This window comes from Haplochromis burtoni, unplaced genomic scaffold (assembly GCF_018398535.1).
Source record: "Haplochromis burtoni strain Fernald_Lab_line unplaced genomic scaffold, NCSU_Asbu1 Contig_191, whole genome shotgun sequence".
NCBI classification, from domain to species: domain Eukaryota; kingdom Metazoa; phylum Chordata; class Actinopteri; order Cichliformes; family Cichlidae; genus Haplochromis; species Haplochromis burtoni.
The window spans coordinates 430,614-448,464 of record NW_024582552.1 but is presented as its reverse complement, the minus strand read 5'-3'; the positions used below and the strand labels follow the sequence as shown (position 1 = coordinate 448,464).

General features: G+C 41.0%; 1 protein-coding gene across 1 annotated transcript; it reads right to left on the bottom strand.

Annotated features, from left to right (window-relative positions):
* Positions 1 to 19: 19 nt before the first annotated feature.
* ednraa (endothelin receptor type Aa) lies at positions 20 to 10,620 on the bottom strand. Its single transcript, XM_005935066.3, has 8 exons — positions 10,337 to 10,620; positions 8,917 to 9,429; positions 7,300 to 7,427; positions 5,315 to 5,513; positions 2,471 to 2,623; positions 2,202 to 2,335; positions 1,914 to 2,022; positions 20 to 1,560 (listed from the first exon to the last, which is right to left on the bottom strand). The coding sequence occupies exons 2-8, from the start codon at positions 9,382 to 9,384 to the stop codon at positions 1,423 to 1,425; spliced, it is 1,329 nt and encodes a 442-aa protein (XP_005935128.1). The 5' UTR covers positions 9,385 to 9,429; positions 10,337 to 10,620; the 3' UTR covers positions 20 to 1,422.
* Between the last annotated feature and the right edge of the window lie 7,231 nt (positions 10,621 to 17,851).

The window sequence follows — 17,851 nt, the reverse complement described above, 5'->3', positions numbered from 1 at the left end:
ATGAAACAAAAGGCATAGAAAGATTTATGTAAATTTGACAAGCTGAACGTATTCTGTACTGTGCAGGAGACACAGCACGAGATCGACTGACAATATAGTCTACAGGACGCAGAACACAATGTGCTGTAAAAACAACAACCAACCAACCAACCAAACAAACAAAAAGCACGCAAATTTGCCCACACAAAAATCCGTGAAACAGCAAAAGGTGAACCGCGTTATCGCGAGCGACCACTGTAAACACATTTCCCAAAATGCGAACCCAACTCTAAATGTGGAGTGTCTATCATCTCACAAAACATTCTTTACCTATGCCATTATAAAGGTAAGATAGGCTGAGTAAAAATATTGTTACTGCAGTCTAACACTTTATAAAATTGGTCATTACATGAGTATATATTTGCATTGGGTTATAAAGCAGAGATGTCAAGAAAACTGTTGTATTTGTATGTTGAAATTCACAGTGTTGTAGGAATCTGTTTTTTTTCAATGGTCACACTTGTGGTTACTCTTTAATCTACCGCATGTTAGTCATTTGTATGACGTGTGTTAAAATACATTGTTGCACATTAACTGTTTGCTCTAAAACCTGCAACCCTATGTTTCCTGATGTGTCAGCTGCTTTAACAGAGGACCTGACTTTTTGTGAAGTCTACTGTGCAGTATTCTCACTAGAAACTAGAAAAAAAAATTGTGTTTTTGTCAGTGATTTTGTTCAGATACATCCAGAGTGCACCCCTTTCTTGATAACTCAAAAAAAGCAGTGGGACTTAAACATCAGGCGAATAAACTTTAAAGTCATCCTCTAGTTTATACCACGTAGTAGCTCAGGGAATAATAAGTATGAGCCAAATATACTGTACAACAACTGTCACTAGCATGCTTTCCTGTTTTTCATTATCAGTAAGTAGCAAACTCCAGGGGACTCATCACTCGTCATCCCCTCTGACGGAGAACAGTCAGCTTTTTCCTTCCTGCAGCATCCTTCCCAGTGGTGCTGCCCTTTACAGGAATAGCACACTTGGCTCCTGATAGAGAGCAATTTATAGTGAGGCTCAGCTGCTTCCCTTTAAAAGTTCTCCTCCTCCTGCTTTCCTCCTCCTTCTTCTTACAAGCTAGAGTCACTGTCCGTGGGTGTGGGAACAGAAGGAGTTTGTTGGAGGAAGTTTAGTCTGCTGAGAGACTCAGCGTATTGAAGTTCCCCAATCCATTTTCATCCCTTTTATTCCAGTTCCTAATGCATGCCTGCCATATTCATGTTTTGCCTGCCATATTCATGTTTTGCTTCTGCAGTCCTCACGTAGATTATTGTCTGAATGTGTACATTTTTTTGATTTATGTATTATAATATGAGTATTGGTCACATTTTAAGTACTTGATGGGGATACAGAAAAACTTCAAAGACACTCCTCAGCCGGCAACTCAGTTGCTGTACTTTCTGGTACCGCGGTCAGTGTGGAAGTTGTTGGGCTCTGGACTTTTACACTGAATACTGGTGCCATTCATGGGTCCGGTGCTGTTCAGCTGATTGTCGGAGTAACACCAGCAGCACAAACACGACTTGGAGAACATGTGAAGAGAGGAAAGGGAACTTTTAAACATGGCAGCGTTTGCAGACAGGATTTTTCACTCGTGTAGATCACATTTCTCGTTTGCTCCTGCAACTCTTTTCACATGCAAGCTTGAAACATGGTTAATCTCAGTCTCTGTCCCTTCGTGACCTCAGCCAGTAAAATTAGTACATAAATCATCAGGCTGCTTTTACATTTTGGTTACCAAAAGTCATCACAAGCTAAGCGTTGTTTGCTCTCCCAGCCTGACCAAAAACATTAGAAGAAGTGTGGGTGTGTGGAATTAAAAAAAGAGTGATTTTGCATGCATGCCACATGTGTATATATCCATGCCTACTATACCTTGAAGCAATTTTTGAACTTCTTGCTGACAAAGTAGAGGATAATGGGATTTATGCAGGAGTTGATTGTTGCAAGGTTGATGCCAAAGTAGTCCAGGATCAACAGGAAACTGAAAACAGAGAACAGGAGAAATATTGAAGGAATAATTTTCAAACATTTTTGGAAGCCCAGCTTCCAAAGAAGCTAGTGACACCCTGAGTTAAATTGGCCCGTGCGCTCCCATACTCTTCTTCCCAGTAGATTTTTGAAGACCTTGTTTGTCAGAAGTCTATTCTTCTAGAAACTCACTTGAGCAGCTCACATCGCATTTTCTCTGTCTGGTTGTAAATCATCTTCTTAAGAATCCTGCTGAGGTGCAGTGGGAACCAGCAGAGGGCAAAGATGAGGACGAGGGAAAAGACAGCTTTGGCCACCTCTCTCCTCTGCAGAGGGAAACAACAGATTACTGTGTAGTCTGAAGATGATGTTTAGGTAATGAAATGTCAAATGTTAAAGCAATGGAATAAACACTGGGATTATATTTAGAGAGAAAAGGCGATTTAGAAATGTTGTTGAACCTGTTTGAGGTGCTCACTGAGAGCGATCCGGAGGCTGCCATTCCTGCGGTTGAGCATCTCGCAGGTCATGAGAGTGTAGAAGATAGCTGTGCAAATCAGTGGTACGCAAAAGTAGAAGCCAAACAGCCACCAGTCCTTTGCATCTCTGTAGAACTAGAGAGCGACAAACACAGTGACGCGGTTAGTTATGAAAAACTGCAATAAATTCATGTTTTACTGTGACCTGGGAGTTTGAGACTAGGGAGTTGAAGGTTTAAGACCTACTGGGACTCAAGACCGCTGAGCCCCACACATTTCCCATACATACATATTTATTAATGCCCCTTAAGCTTATCCTTGCACATACAATAATGTGAAAAAGTACTTTTTCACATGATTACATACAGTCCTGTGAAAACACCCCCACGATTCAATAGTGTGTTGAACTACTGTTAGCAGCAATAACTTGAGGTAATGATTTTCTGGAAGACTATCAGTCTCTCACATCGTTGGAGGAATTTTGGCTCACTCTTCTTTACAATGTTGCTTCAGTTCATTGAGGTCTGTGCGAATTTGTTGATGCACAGTTCTCTTAAAATCCCACCGCAGCATTTATTTTTTATTGCTTTTTCTGGTATGTTTGGGATCATTGTCCTGTTGTATGACTGAATTTTCCGACAGATGGCTTGACATTTGACTCTAGAATACTTTGGCATACAGAGGAGTTCAGTGCTGACCTCAATGACTGCCAGGTGCCCAGATCCTGTGGTTTCAAAAAAAGCCCAAGTCCTCACCACTCCACCATTGTGCTGACAACTGGTATGAGGTGTTTGTGCTGATATCACGTGTTTGGTTTTTGCCAAACATGGCATTGTCAAACATGGTCAAACTTTCCACTTTGGTCTCGTTTGATCAAAGGACATTGTTCCAGATGTCCTGTGGTTAGTTCAGATGCAACTTTGCAAACCTAAACTGTGCTGCAGTGTTCTTTTTAGAGAGAAGAGACTTTCTCCTTTCTCCACTTCCTTTCTCTTTCCAAACAAGCCATCCTTGTCCAGTCTTTTCCCAATCGTACTGTCGTGAACTTTAACATTTAACATGCTAACGGAGGCCTGTAGCTCCTGGGGTTTTGGCAGCCTCTCTGAGCCTTGCATGATCTGACCTTTGGGTGAATTTGCTGGCATGTCCACTCCTGGGAACACTGGAAACTGTCTTAAATGTTTTCCACTTCTAAATAATCTTTCTCTCGAATGAAGGACTTGAGATTCTTTGAGAAATAGCCTTCCCAGAGTAATGAGCAGCAACAATTTGCCTCTCTGACACGGTGTGTACTCCTTGGCATGGCGTTAAAACACACCTGAATGCTCCAGACCAGCAAACTGCTGAAATTTCTGCTTTTATAGAGGTGCTCACATTTGCTGAGGATCAGTTAATCAAGTCTCCTCTTAATTCCTATGGAAGACTTTTTTTTAACCCTTTAAAACCAAGTGTATCAGATTTGATACGTGTTTTTGTGAGTTTTTGAGACTTCTACATCATCAGCATGACTGTTTTTTACCCTCAAAAAATCATATAAATTGCATGACAAATTTTTAATGACTAAATTGCAAAAATATTGTACATAAGCACAATGTAGCAAATGTGATACAAATTAAACCTCATATATGCAGATTCAAATTTTTGTCTAAAGGTTTGACAAACACTCCATTATCAAAAAAAGAAAGATTTCTGGTGGTTATTTCATGGTTCAGGTTTTAAGGGGTTTAGGACTTTATGCAGTTTCTGCACTATAATCTATAGTTCCATTTCATCAGCTATTCATGTGGCCCTAACATTAATAAAAATCCTAAATAAGATGTCATATGTGGTGTTGGGCTATGGAAGTAAACTGAAAATCATTAAACTGGACTTCATGCTATAGTAGAATCTATGCTTTTGTAACCGAAGCAGTTCTCCTCACACCACTACCAGCCTCCCCCTGTACTCCAGTGTTAATGAAGTCCATGTGAATGCTGCTCTGTACACAGACTGTGTAGCAAGTCTGAAATCAAGCCGTTCTAATTACACTGTGTATAATAAGAGCCTCTGGTTTTCTGTGGTTCTAAAAAATATGCTAAATATGCACTGTTTCAAAACCCTACAAACCAGACCAAACCTTATTACACCAAGTTTTTCTGGACTCTTCGTAGAACCACTTCAGGTTTTGGTATCTTTTGCTTTATGGACAAAATAGAATTTGGTGTCTTTCAAAAATATCCTATTTCATTGCTATTAAACAATGGCACAGACTTTAGCACTGTATTGATATCTGGGAGAGATTACCTCAAGGGTATGCACATGTGGCCTGAGCCTGAGGCCCCAGGTCTGTGTAATTGCACTTGGCCTGCAATCAATTACGTGGTCCAAAATTGTGAAACAGGGCATAATCACTAAGAAAGACTAAGCCGGCCAGGTCTATTCCTTTAATATTCACTGGAGCGGATTCATGGCTGTATTCTAGTTTTCTTAAGGTCTAAACATGCTTTACTGGGGCACCGATGCTTTAAAAACATGCGCCCATATATAATGAAAATAGCACACCAGTGCACCAGCTGTCCATTAGAACCACTTACCGACTCCAAACGAACAATACGATGCTTTTAAGATGATGGCAGTGATCACGATGGAACTATTATGCTGATCTTACACTCTGAGTGGTTCTCCCACGTGTGTGTGTCCCATGTCAGCAGTCATGTCAGCAGATCATTTTGTCTCTACATTACAGAATTCAACAATTCTTTTGCGCATCCTGGCTTTAGCGCAGTCTAAAAAGTTGGGCACAAAATGCAATTTCTTTAAAGGGATGGCAAAGTGGTAACAGCGCACCTCCATGAAGGCACTCCGGGGTCTAAGCATGCAAGTGCGCATGGTTTTGTTGGCATAGTCGAAGGTGATTATGTCGAAACCGACGGCCTCCGGCACTGCCAGGATGAGTGAAAGCACCCAGATGGACACGATCTCAATGACGGTGATCAGAGGGATGCCCACGCCCTGCACTCTGCTCCACGATGCCACAGCCCGGTATCTGTGACACAGCGGGACACAAAGTTATCACCTGGCATATGGCTATTTATGCCATAACTGTTACACACAATGAGCTGCTTAGATTAAAGCACCGGCTGATTTTAAGTTACTGCAGTAATGACTGTAATTACTGCAGTTATCCTTACAGCACCCTAGGATACAAATAATGTAAGACGAATATAAAGTGTCAGTTTAATGTTTAAAACAGGTCAGCAAGAGTTCAGCTGTGCGATAGAAATGTAATATTAAAGTAAAGTCATCACTTTCTTCATCTCTCCTGATTGACAAAGCTAACAAGAGCTTCCTTATGCATGGCAGCACACCAAGCACAACAAACTGCTCAGTCAGCAAACACTATCAAAATGTTAAGAATTCATGAGCAGAGATGATCAATTGTTTATTTTAAATATCTAATATTTATATTTTTGTGAAGCCTCCAAACAGACTGGCCCATGTTGGCAGAGGGGTCTGTGTGTTGGCTTGTGTTTCCCGTGCACTGAATACTTGTTTGCTTGTTTGTTTCATTAATGGAAACCACTTGTCGAAATGTTTTAGTAAAATCGGGCATCAAGATTTTATAGCAAAAACAATATATTTTTCATGACACATTTGAATTTCTCTGTTGAACAACATGGTGGCATTTATATTTTACTAAGTGGTAATGTATCCACCTTTTCCTCTTCCTCCAACATTGAAAAGATACAAAAGGGACTCGAGCACTTTCATAATACACACACACACACACACACACACACACACACACACACACACACACACACACACACACACACACACACACACAGATGAAGATATGCTACACATTTCCTGGAAACAAATGGAGAGCATCTGCACTTGAACTACAACCGTACAGAGCTGCAGCCTGGCTTTTCTCATAACAGAGGTCATTAATATTGTCTTCTTATAGCTGAGCCCCGGTGCTCCAGGCGAGCCTCTTATCTATAAAGTTGAGCGTAGTAGATCATATGAGATGACCGTGAGCTTCAGCACTTCATGATCATCAATTATTCATTAAGGAAATTCTATTAAGGTGCTATTAAAAAAAGAACCTGTCAATATGCTTGCAATCAACATACTGTAGACTAATGTTAACATCAGAAGTGTACAGCTTATATATAATATACAACTCCATAAAAGAAGTAAAGAGTCTCTTTTTTGAGGGGGTTGCAGTGAAGCAATAGAAAAGAAAGTAAAGGGATGACTCTTGAGTGATTATGCACAATCAGTACTGACGTAGTGTAGCAAGTTTCCTGGAACAGATGATCTTAGCATTCCTGCCATTACCCTGAAATCCAATCGAAATGTTCATACATTTTGCTGAAATTAATTCCAGCATCTCCTGTTTATGTTAGAAAAAAATATTTGCGAGCAACTAATCTAAAGCAATGTTCTCTTGTGCCGAGCACAATATGGATTAATTGGCACGGCTGGTCGGCCAAATCGAATTTGTTTAATTTTCTTTCCAGTTGTTTGGCTGCTGTTTTCAGCTTCTGCTTTTTCCATCTAAGAAAAGCGTACGGGGATGATCGTGCATGTTTATGCGCAGAGACCTGGCTGGGTGAAAGAATGTAAGCTCTGTGGGAAGCTGCTGCTTTTAATAATGGGGAAAAAGCAAAAACTGGTTCACTAGTTAATAAAACTGAAGTTCACACTTAAGCAAATACACGTACAGATGTCAGATGTACAGCGCGAGCTTTTTAAATGCCAGATCCTCATATAAGAGCTCTCTACTATGTGACTGAGCAGTGTGGCAATGTGGCAGCACTGACCTGTCGACGCTGAGGGCGCACAGGTTGAGCACTGTGATGCCCACAGATGCTTTCTGCAGGAAGGGAACAAACTTACAAAGGCACAGGCCCACAATGCTGTCATCGAATGGGAAGCGTGATGCCAGGAGCTGGAAAATATAGAAAAAAAGGAAAGGATTTAAATCAGATTTAATACGTATCCTTTACGCACATCAGCAAAACTCACACTTCCCTGATGTATCATTAAAAAGTAAATAATTTTCTTTGTCTTCACGTGCGTTTTACAAGCCTGCTGTTACTGTTGTTTTCCTGACTCAAATGGGTCCTTTTGCATATATAAGACCTTCCTAGTGGATTTTACTTTGAAGTCCGTCAGTGTCATCTTAACATCACTGTCAGTCTGCAGGGACCACTTCCAATATTGGAGAAATCTCAATATTGGCTTTCTACTTTTATCACTAGTGTCTAACAGTTGTTTTCTACTACTTCTTCCTTTGGTAAAATTAGTCAGGGTCACGTAAGCACTTGGACACTGAAGTGTTTTTCAGCAGCACAAAAGTTTTACAAAGCAAAACAAAAGACAGTGTTTCTGGAAACAATGTCTTTGCCCCGAGGAAGACAACAGGAGGTTTCAACATTGTAGATGTGGCTCTTTCTTTGTTTATGCATAAACTGCTCCCCCATGCAGAAGGATTGTTGTTTCCTCTTTGCACATGTGTTGCTCAGACTACAAAGTCACTCTGCCCTCAAAGTCCCAAGATAATTTTAACCAGGTGCTTTTTTTTCTTGGTTAAACCACATCCTATAATGAGCTCAAAGGATCAGGTTGACTGATCACTTCATTTTGCCATCATTCTTTATTATTGCAAAAAACCATGACAGTGTTTACTGAAAGAAATCAAACGAAGGCAGGGGGCCTGTAATGATTTAACATAGTCATTCACATTCTGAAGAGGTCCCAGCGTAAACAAAAGGGTCGAGTCAAACCAAACTGAAACGAGCTGCAGTTGTGCTCTTGTGACAGTGTCTTTTAAAGATGCTGATAATCATTAAAAGACTGTTTAACATGTTTAACAGTTGCTTATTTGGGTAAAACTAATAATAATAATTATAATGCTCATAAGGACGAGAATAAAACCAGTCGATTTCAAACATGGCCGACCGATAAGCTCTCATGCTCCTATTTCACCTCACTTTTATTTGGATTATAAAGTACAATAAGTACAAAAGTTATTTATCACTTGTGGAGCAGTGAGATTTGAGAACAAAACAAAAAAAACCCAAATTCCAGATAAGGGTTCATGACTAATGTCTCAGGTCAGCGCAAGGCCAGTGATGTGTGTGACTACAGCCTGATTCTTATGTTTAGTTATGTCAGCCATACCACTGCTTGTCTCATCGCCACACGAACACGATAACAACCTGACTGATTAGGCTTTGCCATCTATTTGTACACTCACTCAGGCCCTTTCCCACTCACCCCCCTCTCTCCTCTTCTCCAGTCTGCCTGTAATATTCCACTTTATCTGTGCATATCGCCTTCGCTGTCCCTGCATTTCATCATATTCACAACGAGACATGTCACTCAGCAGCCTTGACATGAAAATAAGAGTTTAGAGTAAGCAAAATAAACTGTACCTTGTACACATTGATGGGTATATCAATGACAATGTAGATAAGGTCGCCCAGGGCCAGGCTGGCAATGAGGGCGTTGGGTCCATTCCTCATGCATTTGTGCTGGTATATAATCCTCAGCAGGGTGGCGTTGCCTACTATCCCGACTACAAAGACTATAATGGAAATGATTGTGTTGATGTACTTAAAATGTGCGTTGATTGAGGTATTTACAGTGCAATTAGGTGGTTTCTTTACTGCAGTTGCGTTGCCAGAGCCAGATACCACCGCTTGTGTCCGCTGGTGGATGCTGGGCCCCGTGCTTGGACTGACAGTGCTGTAGAGACCAGACTGGAGGGTGGAGTGGACGAGAAAGCTGGAGAGAGGGTCCTGGTCCGCTTCAGCTCTGTTTATCTGGCAGATTCCTCTGGCTGCCATACAGGCCATTAGCAAAAACATATGTCCAGCTGGAGAGCCCATTATGGGACGCATTGAGCGCTTTGATATCACTGACAGAAAGATGGTCCCAATGTATCACTGGTAAGAAGAGAAAACAAACAAAAGCAAGAAAGACGTGGTTATTTTTTCAGAAAGCTCACAGTAAATCTGAAAAGACGGGAGTGTAATGTTAGAAGTCAGAGATGACGAGAATGTTTGATGGCCTTAATGTCCCTTTCAAAAGCTATGAGGAAGTTCAGCAACATCTTTATGACTTCTAAAAGGTTTTGCCAAGGGGGCACAGATGGATGATGCCAGGAGTAGTTACAGTGAGGATGAGGCATCAACAGAACACGTCGGGGATCTGTTTTGCTCTCAGCCAGTCCTGGATGAAGCAGCACTTGGTTGTATCGATAATGTTGCAGCTGGACGTTGGGGTTTTATGTCAGCTTGTGCTGTTTTGACAACAAGCCCTTCATGTGAGTTTGATTTCCTATGTTCTTTATTCTCCATCTGTTTCTAATTTCAAAAAGTTTAGACTTGTGGTACTGAGCTTTTTATAGACACGCTGGATTGACTTCTAGTTAGCTGAGTAATGCAAGAGCCCAGGTTAAAATAAAAACCAGATGAAGACCCAAACCCACAGAACTAAGAGGTAGTAGTAGTAGTTTATAACTTGAATCCCTCTTCTTATTAAAAGGAAAAAAACAACCCTACAACAACAACAACAACAAACTTTTTGGACAAAATCAGAGTAAGAGAGAAAGTTTTAAACTATCACATCCACAGTGAAGCCCTTTTCATCATGTCACAGTACCGGCAACTCTTATAGCCCAGAGTTCTTCCTGTTCAAAGTCCCAGCTGTCACCAAGTACACAAAGAACTATTTAGCAGCCAGCCCTTCAAGTAGCATCACAGTTTAGCATCAGCATGACACTGCTGGGATCTGTGACAGCACGCAAACTGATCTATCCATAAATAATAAATACATTTGGTTTTCACCTACCGCTTCTAAAATGTCTGCCTGGCCCCCTTGGAAAGCGTCAGGCAAACTTTCAGCTGAAGCCCCCAGACATCTGTATCACATCACATGAGTAATTAACGCACTATCAAAGCCGCAGCGTATCCCACTTGGTTTGAGCAATGCACCCGTCTGCTCTGAGGTGCCTTCGCATTATGGCTCAGAGTTTCCTGTGGAGAGTTTGCAGTACGTCTGAGTGTGTGCGGGCTCAGTCGTGTGAGTCTGAGGTTTTGTGTACCTCTACATGTGTATGTGTGTGGGTGTGTGTGTGAGCGTGTCAGAGCACCAGTGAGACACTTTGACTGGGTGGGATAGTAAATCTCCACCTCCCTTTGGTAACAGACTGGGCCCCCTTTGGAAACATCACCCTCCTCTCTTCTCTCTCCTCTCTCTCAGAGGCACCGCCTGCTGACAGTCATCTCCATGGCGCAGCCACACACACACACACACACACACACACACACACACACACACACACACACACACACACACACACACACACAAGGGCAGGGGCATCTGGGAGCCCAACGCCCCTCCAATCTGCCCCTTTCCTTAAATCCCTCCCACCTCCACTTTCAATCCCCTCTGACTCGCAATATGTCTTGTATACATTACATGCAACTGTTTCCTCACACAAAAGGCAGCAGAGATTAGACTGGAAGGAGGAAGGCAAGAGGAAGTCAGTGTCCATGTTGTGATGTTGTGTTTGTTTCATCTAAGTGGGAAACGGAGACGGGAAGTGGGAGCTAACCATCAGCCAGCCTTTACATCAACATACTACGAGCTGTGTGGGTGGCCAAGCCACATCACACTTTCTTAACTTTCGATTTATTTAAGGTGTGAAAGATATATAATATCTGTTGAATAAGTTATAAGTTAGGGGAAAAGCATTAAACAAGCGTTCTGCTCCATTACCAGACTTCTAAATGAACAAATATTAAATCAACTGGAAATTTCTTTCACCTTTTTAAGGGGAAAAAAACCCCAAAACAGAGGAAAAATAAACAAAATTCCCAAACTGAGTGCTATCTGAGATAACCAGACGCCTGAGATGGGAGAAGAAGCCATTTCGTTGTCAAGCGAGAAGAGTGCTTGTGCATCAGTGTCCATTATGGATTTCAAAATAGTTTATGATGTGAGCTGAGAGCAGGAAGAAGGCTATTGAAGTCACCGCAATCTCTGTTTTGCAATACCAAAAAAGCTGACGCAGCAACTGCACAAAGAGGAAAACACCACTCAGTTGTATGCCATTCCTGATACAGAACCAGCTGCATATAAGCTAAAAATGAAAAACTGTCTTCTCAATAGATTAAATGGCAAAAAGGCGACAAAAAGTTGTGTTTTATGTTGATTCTGAGCATTTGTGGACTTTCCAAAGTTTTCTTTTGCATAGAAATAAGCCAAAAAATGCACTTTACGTCAAAGGTATTTTATTTATTGGGCACTATTGGAAAATTTAAACTGTATCTACGTTACAGCGACACATATACAGTGGGGCAAAAAAGTATTTAGTCAGCCACCGATTGTGCAAGTTCCCCCACTTAAAATAATGACAGAGGTCAGTAATTTGCACCAGAGGTACACTTCAACTGTGAGAGACAGAATGTGAAAAAAAAATCCATGAATCCACATGGTAGGATTTGTAAAGAATTTATTCGTAAATCAGGGTGGAAAATAAGTATTTGGTCAATAACAAAAATACAACTCAGTACTTTGTAACATAACCTTTGTTGGCAATAACAGAGGTCAAACGTTTACTATAGGTCTTTACCAGGTTTGCACACACAGTAGCTGGTATTTTGGCCCATTCCTCCATGCAGATCTCTTCGAGAGCAGTGATGTTTTGGGGCTGTCGCCGAGCAACACGGACTTTCAACTCCCGCCACAGATTTTCTATGGGGTTGAGGTCTGGAGACTGGCTAGGCCACTCCAGGACTTTCAAATGCTTCTTACGGAGCCACTCCTTTGTTGCCCGGGCGGTGTGTTTTGGATCATTGTCATGTTGGAAGACCCAGCCTCGTTTCATCTTCAAAGTTCTCACTGATGGAAGGAGGTTTTGGCTCAAAATCTCACGATACATGGCCCCATTCATTCTGTCCTTAACACGGCTCAGTCGTCCTGTCCCCTTGGCAGAAAAACAGCCCCATAGCATGATGTTTCCACCCCCATGCTTCACAGTAGGTATGGTGTTCTTGGGATGCAGCTCAGTATTCTTCTTCCTCCAAACACGACGAGTTGAGTTTATACCAAAGAGTTCTACTTTGGTTTCATCTGACCACATGACATTCTCCCAATCCTCTGCTGTATCATCCATGTGCTCTCTGGCAAACTTCAGACGGGCCTGGACATGCACTGGCTTCAGCAGCGGAACACGTCTGGCACTGCGGGATTTGATTCCCTGCCGTTGTAGTGTGTTACTGATGGTGACCTTTGTTACTTTGGTCCCAGCTCTCTGCAGGTCATTCACCAGGTCCCCCCGTGTGGTTCTGGGATCTTTGCTCACCGTTCTCATGATCATTTTGACCCCACGGGATGAGATCTTGCGTGGAGCCCCAGATCGAGGGAGATTATCAGTGGTCTTGTATGTCTTCCATTTTCTGATGATTGCTCCCACAGTTGATTTTTTCACACCAAGCTGCTTGCCTATTGTAGATTCACTCTTCCCAGTCTGGTGCAGGTCTACAATACTTTTCCTGGTGTCCTTCGAAAGCTCTTTGGTCTTGGCCATGGCGGAGTTTGGAGTCTGACTGTTTGAGGCTGTGGACAGGTGTCTTTTATACAGATGATGAGTTCAAACAGGTGCCATTCATACAGGTAACGAGTGGGGGACAGAAAAGCTTCTTACAGAGGACGTTACAGGTCTGTGAGAGCCAGAGATTTTCCTTGTTTCAGGTGACCAAATACTTATTTTCCACCCTAATTTACAAATAAATTCTTTACAAATCCTACCATGTGAATTCATGGATTTTTTTTTCACATTCTGTCTCTCACAGTTGAAGTGTACCTCTGGTGCAAATTACTGACCTCTGTCATCATTTTAAGTGGGGGAACTTGCACAATCGGTGGCTGACTAAATACTTTTTTGCCCCACTGTATACGCAACTGTTAAGAAGCAGTAGAGAATAATTTTGTGTGCAACATGCTGTAGAAATCATACATTTATTGTTGATCATGCACACACTATATGACGAAAGAGAAATCCGGATGAAACGTACACATACATGCACACATGGTATATGCAAGCACTCACTGACTGGCTGTGGCCCCGAGACCTTCGGTGTCAAAGGGCGCTGAGTGAACATCCACTAAGTCTCTATTGTTTAAATATGTTTTCTCCTGAGAATTTTAATTTCTCGTGTGAGGCTCCATGCCATAGGTTTGTACAAAGGCTTCCTTATACCTCCGGTCATCCAAACTAATTGATGAATGACTTCTTTGCAAAAGTGATTAATCACTAATGTGTTATAGTTATGGGTTCACTAAAGGTTTTTTATTATTATGAGAAAGCACGTCACAAAATATTTTCTTGTTTGCATCATGTCACTATAAAATATTTGTCCTGATAACCTTAACTAATAAAAAAATATTCTATTTTCCAAGATGAGGTCAAATTTTTATATTATTGCTACCAAATACAAGTTAATTACAAATTAAAACTATGTGTTAAAATCATATATAGTTTAACAATAATATATATATTTTTTGTGAATAAAACTTTTATGCTTCCTCAGATAAAGTATAATTTCAGCACATATGGTTGATTTTCAGGTACTTTTCCTACAGTCAAATGTGACTTAATTGGGTAATGCCAATATTTACAGCCATCTGAAATTAAAGGGATCGTGTTTTCTTTAATTGTAGTCATGAATATATCATGGCTTCTGAATTAGTTATGGTCAGCAGTGGCGAATATTTAATTTATTGGAACGTGATTTGCTGACGGCATCTGATTTCGTACCCCTATTTTTTCCCCTTCCAAAGTCCCCTGATTGTTGGCAGCTTCTATGACATTTTAACTTTTTTTTTTGGAGGGGGGGTGGGGGGGTAGAGTCTTTGTTAGTAAATCCATTAATATATAAATGATGAAACCTTTACCTGCTCCCAGTTGCTTTGGCTTTCATGTTGTTGTTGTGTTGTTGTTTGGATCGTAATCAGGTATTAATGCCATTCTGTCTGAACTCAAAGATGGCAGGCTGCCTGGTAATTCATATGCTTGTTCTCTGATGGCATCTGTCGAAGTGTGCTCTCTGCATATTGGTACATACCCTATGGGAAATTTCAATCCAGCCCCAGACTGAGTGGGATGTAAGCAATTTCTTAACTGGGACACTTGCGTGAAAACAGAAAGAACAGAGAGAGAGAGAGAGGGAGCGAGAGAGATACTGGGAGAGAGGGACCGAAGCAGTGAGGGAGGGAGAGAATAGGTTTGAGGCCAATCCTACAGTGACAAGCAGCGACAGAGTGAAGAGGGCTCAGTATACTGCCTGGCTTTATTAATTTGGGCCATATGGCTCACGCAAACAAAAAGTTACAGCACAAGAGCAAAAGAAATTTTGACTCTGGATGGAAGAAATTTTCATTGTAGTCTGATTAGTGCCAGCACTTGACTTCATCTGAAATTTATCAATATAATATTAACAGACTATTTTAATTAGAAGGAGGGAAGCTTTGTCAAAGCGGCGATGATGATGACGGCTGATGAAAAGAGCCTGTAGAAAAAATCTGTTCGTGAGAACTCGTCTGTTTTAAAGTTCATGAAACTTTCTACACTGTGGCCTTGAGGCAGTGGCAGTATGTTGTTTTTGTGCAACTTTGGCTATGCTAAATCTGCAGGAAAAACAAATTGTTGGGGTCTGGGAGCTCGTTATCTTTTGGAACTGCACATTTTCCTTAAAACAGTAATCTAAAATATGACAGTAATCCAGATTTTTTTGTCTGATTAGAGAAATAAGGTTAATAAAACTAAAAGCCAGTTTCTAGAAATATGTGTATTATTTCCGTACTTTGCTCACAGTACATCTTTACCCAGAGATGGCAGAAAGGAAAATAAAAGGAATACTTCAGATTAGCTCAGACAGCTTGCTGTGAAATGTGAGATGGCAGCATGTTTTGCTCTTAAGGATATTGAAGCTTTGTTGATTCATGTCTCAGAAATACATTACTAGACATTGGCTTGGAAAGCCAAATGCTCTCCCACTCTGGCCTGCTACTGCTGTGATTCATGCAGAATGTAGTTTGTCATTGTCTTGCTGAAATAAGCAAGTCTGTCTCTGAAAACGATGTCATTTGGCAGCACAGGTTGCTTAGAAACCTGAAGATATTGGTCAGAGCATTACAGCACATTTTTCTGCTTCGAGCTTGATTTTATACGTTTTATTTTTTATATGGCAGAGTTATAAGTTATGCGGCAAAAAACTGCTCTAAGTGAAACTAAGTGTCCACAAACACACATTTTTTTTTTTTTTACAATTAATCAAATCTGTCTTTTTTTATTCTTATATTTTATATAATGCAGAACACCAAGGTTACAGCCATGCAGTGTTGTTTTTTGGCCTTGTGTTTTTGCATACAGAGATTTCACTTTTTTTCTTATGTATTAGTTTTTGTTCAGGACATCTTTAGGACAGTGTGATTGTGTGTGTGTGTATGGGTGTGTGTGTCTAGACATCAGCAGCTTATCTGCATGGGCGGCTGTAGTAATGGTGGAGTCCTCAGTATTTACATAGTGCGCTGTTATTAGCAGCTAACTGGCGTTGTCCAGGGTGTAACCCACTTTTTACTCTATGTTAGCAGAGACAAACTCCAGCAAACCTGTGACTCTAAGTTAAACATGCAGTTAAGTGGGTTGATTAAGTTGCATTTTTATGTATTTGACAATTGTTCCTTTACAAGTGACACAAAATCCCCTTAGCAAACCAACTTCTTTGGCGAGAGCATCCAGACTAAATCACGACCTCTTATAAATGTACCTCGGATCTACTCTGCAAGCACTTCTTTTCTGAAAGGTGTTTGCTTTCCAAACTTTCTAAAAATCAATCTGGAAACAAGTTGGATATGTCAAGAGTTTAGGCTGGTATTTTGAACAAGACTTTTCATTTGCTATAAATTTTCAAAACTATCATCACGCCATGCAAACCCAGTGCTGATGACTAAACATAGAGCTCTCAGACAACATGGTAACTGATAGCGGAGTCTCTCACAGGGCAGCCTAGACACATTCCTGTTTATAATCTGGCACTTGTTGGACAGAGGCTCAAAGCACTGATAAACTCAGTCTCTGCCCATCTCACTTTGCTTTCCCCTATCAGAAAACCCATGAGCGCATGCTCAAAATTTCTAGGAACTCCATTACACTCTGACCAGTAAACACTTCAGAGAATAAAAATTGACTATTAGATATTTTCTTTTTGGTATTCTTTTAAATTATTGATTTCTTGTGTATGTTCTCTGTAAATCTTCACATTTGCCTAGAGCTGTGGTGCTACTGCGCTGCAAGTCTCACCAAAATGCAGTATAAACAGCCACTGAAGCCGCGATCAACAGTTTGCTGCCTATACTTCAGTTAGGTTACATTTGAAAAACATCTGCGGACAATTTGAACATGGCACGCTACTGGTAAACACAGCTGTAAAGATCAAGTGGCCAAACAGAAGATAACAAACCTCCGTTAAGAAAGACTGATGGGATTTACTTGTTGAATTTCCAGATGTTGCTCCGGTCAGTTACCTGATAATGATCTAATACTAGACGACAATATCAGCTTCTTTTTAGGAAACTATTCTGGCTCTCAGAAAAATGAAATGGCTGTGCGTTTAGCTACAGGTGGTTGAGCCTAAAATGGTTTACTTCTGTCTGAAACACCGACTAGTAAGTTTACATATGTAAGTGACGGCAGTCTGTCAAGAGCTGCCCTCCTGTCTGCCAAACCTGTGCGTGTGTTTCTTCCAATCAGTTCCCAACTGCCTATTATATATACAGTTGCTATTTCAATCAGACAAACCTCCTGCCTTGCCCTCCGTCTCTCTCCAGAACACTTAATCCCTCCACTCATTTCCCTTGATTGCTAGCAGTGTTGCTTTCTGCTTTGATGTAGGGCACTGGGCCCATTTGTATTCCTCTGTTATACTGCCTTATGAAACTAGTGAAGGGGATTTTTTGTGTGTGAATGCTTAACATTTATAGATGGTTTTTAGATGGATTTGTGAGTTAAAGTTTGTTGTGGTGCAAACTACTACAAACACCAGTTTAACATAAAAATAAGTCAATAATGGCGACTCAATCCCAAAAATGATTTCAGTTTTTTTTCCTTTATTAGAAACAATATGAGTTTTTTGTTTATTACTGGTTAAAAGTGGCACCATGTTTTTTGATTGAACCACTTGATCTTCTTCTCTTCATCGTCTTTGTGGATCACACACACACACACACACACACACACACACACACACACACACACACACACACACACACACACACACACACACACACACACACACACAC

Excerpts from the sequence above, each read along its gene's own strand:
- ednraa (XM_005935066.3), bottom strand. The coding sequence starts at position 9,384 with ATGCGTCCCATAATGGGCTCTCCAGCTGGACATATGTTTTTGCTAATG. Across the intron at positions 5,514-7,299 it reads TGCGCCCTCAGCGTCGACAG|ATACCGGGCTGTGGCATCGT; the intron begins GTCAGTGCTGCC and ends GCTGTGTCACAG. Across the intron at positions 2,624-5,314 it reads CCCGGAGTGCCTTCATGGAG|TTCTACAGAGATGCAAAGGA; the intron begins GTGCGCTGTTAC and ends GTCGCTCTCTAG.